Source organism: Theropithecus gelada, chromosome 19 (genome assembly GCF_003255815.1).
Source record: "Theropithecus gelada isolate Dixy chromosome 19, Tgel_1.0, whole genome shotgun sequence".
NCBI lineage: Eukaryota > Metazoa > Chordata > Mammalia > Primates > Cercopithecidae > Theropithecus > Theropithecus gelada.
In genome coordinates this window covers 9,575,854-9,579,308 of record NC_037687.1, presented here as the reverse complement: position 1 = coordinate 9,579,308, position 3,455 = coordinate 9,575,854, and the positions used below count along the sequence as shown (strand labels likewise).

Here is a 3,455-nt window from a genome sequence, read left to right as displayed (position 1 = left end):
CTTCGGGGTTTTTTTTTTTTTTTTTTTTTTTGAGACGGAGTCTTGCTCTGTCGCCCAGGCTGGAGTGCAGCCGCACGATCTCGGCTCACTGCACGCTCCGCCTCCCGGGTTCACGCCATTCTCCCGCCTCAGCCTCCCGAGAAGCTGGGACTACAGGCGCCCGCCACCACGCCCGGCTAGTTTTTTGTATTTTTTAGTAGAGACGGGGTTTCACCATGTTGGCCAGGATGGTCTCAATCTCATGACCTTGTGATCCACCCGCCTCGGCCTCCCAAAGTGCTGGGATTACAGGCTTGAGCCACCGCGCCCGGCCTTCCCGGGTTTAACTAAAACCATCCGACAACAGATTGAGTTGCCTGCCTCACGCCAAGCACCCCTGCGGGTACCACTGCCTCTCGGCTGCCAGTGGATACTTGCATTTAACGCGGACCTTCTTCCCCAGCCGGTCGTTGCAAACAACCTCGATCATCCTAGCTGGAGCTACACAGAGCAGTGGGGTGGGAAGTAGCAAAATCAGAGCTTCGGGCGTCTCCCAGACCCAGAAGCCCCAGCCTACAAGTCTCCCAGTCCCAGGTCCTAAAATTCCCGGTTACTAAGCCTTCCGTTCTGCCCCCAATCCCCCGCACTCGAATACTCCCAGGCCAAGTCCCCTGTCCCAGGGCCGCGAACCCCAGGCAGCCGCGCATCCGCCCCTTCTCGACGCCTGAATGCCCTGACACAAAACTCCCTGGCCTCACCTCCCACCGACCCCAGACCCTGGGTGGCTGGGTCGCGACAGCTTTCCCCAACTCCGAGCCTCTCCGCTTGACCCCCTCACCTCGAATCGCCTCGAACCTGCCGACGCCACTAGCTCCTCACCCGAGCGCAGAACTCCGGCAGCAGTTGACGCTGGGAACCGGAAGCGGAAGTAAAAATGCGGGGCCGGAAGTCCCGCCCCTAGCCAGGCGGTGTGGTCAACACTGGCTCAGGTTTTTCCGGGTTTGCAGTCTGTTGTGTGTTTGCGGTTCACAAGTATGGGTTTCCGTGTCCCAAGGCTTGGCAGGGGGACGCCTGCGGTAGGCGCGCGGGGTAGAGAGGGGGGTCTCGGCGGGTGTGGGGCCGGGGAAAGGGCGTGGAGCGAGAGCCAGAGGTCCGGCGCTGGCCCCAGCTCTTTTGAAGCCATTGTTGCAGGGAGACTCGGTCACATGGTGGGACACCAGAGGGTCCCGGGGGTGGGGGCCCGAAGCCTCTTTCTGCGGCTACTAGGAGCGAGGGCGGAGCGGGTAGGGGGGAGCGAATTCTGCAGTCATCCCTTATGACCCCCTGGGTTCATTCAGGGCTGGGCCTCGTGAGCATTTTGCTCACCTCTGCCCTCTGGCCATCGCATTCCCCCGGGATGCGGACTCCAGTCAATAGGCGAAGCTGGATCCTGGACTAGACTCTACGCTGCCCAATAGCTGCTGTTACCGCACAGTTCCAGGCTCTTGGTGCCCCGAACAAAAATTTGAACGAGTCACACAGAGATAGCAAAGCAGCAAGTTTATTAAGCACAGTATTCCACACTCGGAGGGGAGAGCGGACTGACCTCTGCGAGATAAGATCAGCCCCAGCTTGGTATAGTTTGGGTCTTTTTTTTTTTTCCCGACGTAGTCTCGCTGTGTTGCCCAGACTGGAGTGCAATGGTGCGGTCTCGGCTCACTGCAGCCTTCGCCTCCCGAGTAGCTGGGATTACAGGCGCCCGCCACCACGCCCGGCTAATTTTTGTAGTTTTTGTAGAGATGATGTTTCACCATGTTGGCCAGGCTTTTCTTCTTTTCCCAAGGCTGCCTAATGTGTAGCCAGTGTCTACCTTTTTGAATGATAGGTGTGTTGCTTAGTTACTTTGGCCCCTGTGCGCTTGAGGGCCGTCTTCATTCCATAATTTTAAGTACCTGCATCATATGCCGTCCATATGCATGAGCACTAATGAGCTGGTTATCCTTATGTTAAGGATACTTTTTGTCTTTAATGCGCATGCTTATGCCTAAAGAGCTGTTCTTTACTGGTTTGGTCCTGATTTCCCCGGCCATGGGATTTTTACTCAGTTTTTAATCTTCCTTTTGTTTTGTCTCCTCAGCTTCTGCCATTTATCTTGCTTCTTGCTCACCCGCCCCTTCACCTTGCTTCTGCTCTCTGGTTTTACTTATTTTGCCCTTTATCCAACGTTTAATTCCCTTTGCTCTTCTTCTGCTTCATTTTCCTTGTTCTCCTGCCTCACTGTCAGTCACCAACCTTAAATGCCTGCAAGGTAACTGGAAACTTTGGACAATTGCACAGTCTCCTGCATCTATATCTTTGGGGAGCACTCCGTACCACATTCCAGGTTTGCGAGGGCTGTTGGGACAAGGGCCTTCCTTCCTCAATTCAGTCAATTTGTAAGCCAAAAAGTATCTGAGACAGGTCTCAATCAATTGACAGGTTTATGTAGACAAGGTTAAGGACATGCCTGTAATCCCAGCACTTTGGGAGGCCGAGGTGGGCAGATCACGAGGTCAGGAGTTCGAGACTAGCCTGGCCAACATGGTGAAACTCCGTCTCTACTAAAAAAAAAAAAAAAAAAATTTAGCCAGGTGTGGTGGCGGGCACCTATAATCCCAGCTACTTGGGAGACCGAGGCAGGAGAATCGCTTGAACACTGGAGGCGGAGGTTGCAGTGAGCTGAGATCACGCCACTGCACTCCATCCTGGGTAACAGAGTGAGGCTGTGTCTCAATTCTTTTTTTTGAGACAGAGTCTTGCTCTGTTGCCCAGGCTGGAGTGCAGTGGAAAAAACTCAGCTCACTGCAACCTCTGCCTCCCTTGTTCAAGCGATTCTCTTGCCTCAGCCTCCTGAGTAGCTGGAATTACAGGCACGCACCACCACGCCTAGCTATTTTTTGTATTTTTAGTAAAGACAGGGTTTCACCATGTTGTCCAGGCTGGTCTCGAACTGCTGACCTCAAGTGATCCGCCCACCTCAACCTCCCAAAATGCTGGGATTACAGGCGTGAGCCACCATGCCCAGCCTATCATTTGCTTTTGAATGGCAGGATCCAGAGACTAAAACCACCTTTTACTATTGTTGAACTATACTGCTACAATGGTTTAAGAATTCTCCAATGCCGGAGACCAAGATGGCTGCGAGGCTCAGCGCCTTCCTCAAGAATGCCTGGGACAAGGAGCCAGTGCTGGTCACGTCCTTTGTCATCGGGGGCCTCGCTATAATTATGCCCTCATTCAGCCCCTACTTCAAGTACTCCATCATGATCAATGAGGCCACGCCCTACAACTACCCAGTGCCCGTCCGTGATGATGAGAACATGCCGGACGTGCCCAGCCACCCCCAGGACCCTCAGGGCTCCAGCCTGGAGTGGCTGAAGAAACTGTGAGCACCTTCACTGACAGAGGCGGCCCCTCCCACGGCTCCCAATAAAAATGTGAAAACCAAAAAAAAAAAA

At 54.0% G+C, this 3,455-nt stretch overlaps 1 protein-coding gene and 1 pseudogene across 3 annotated transcripts in view; one reads left to right on the top strand and one right to left on the bottom strand.

Moving 5' to 3' along the window:
• UBL5 (ubiquitin like 5) overlaps positions 1 to 922 on the bottom strand; it is a 3,064-nt gene extending 2,142 nt beyond the window's left edge. Inside the window, exons 1-2 of one of the 2 annotated variants that reach the window (XM_025366746.1) lie at positions 818 to 922; positions 414 to 480 (exon numbers count right to left, since the gene is read on the bottom strand). In XM_025366746.1, coding sequence (XP_025222531.1) covers positions 414 to 469 — 56 coding nt within the window. In that variant the 5' untranslated portion in view covers positions 470 to 480; positions 818 to 922. Of the gene's footprint in view, positions 1 to 413; positions 481 to 737 lie in introns of both variants that reach the window. The other variant, XM_025366747.1, reaches the window with a different exon arrangement.
• Positions 923 to 3,126: 2,204 nt separating this feature from the next.
• On the top strand, positions 3,127 to 3,455 carry LOC112612338 (annotated as a pseudogene). The gene has a single exon (XR_003116845.1). The product of XR_003116845.1 is annotated as an NADH dehydrogenase [ubiquinone] 1 alpha subcomplex subunit 3 pseudogene (transcript).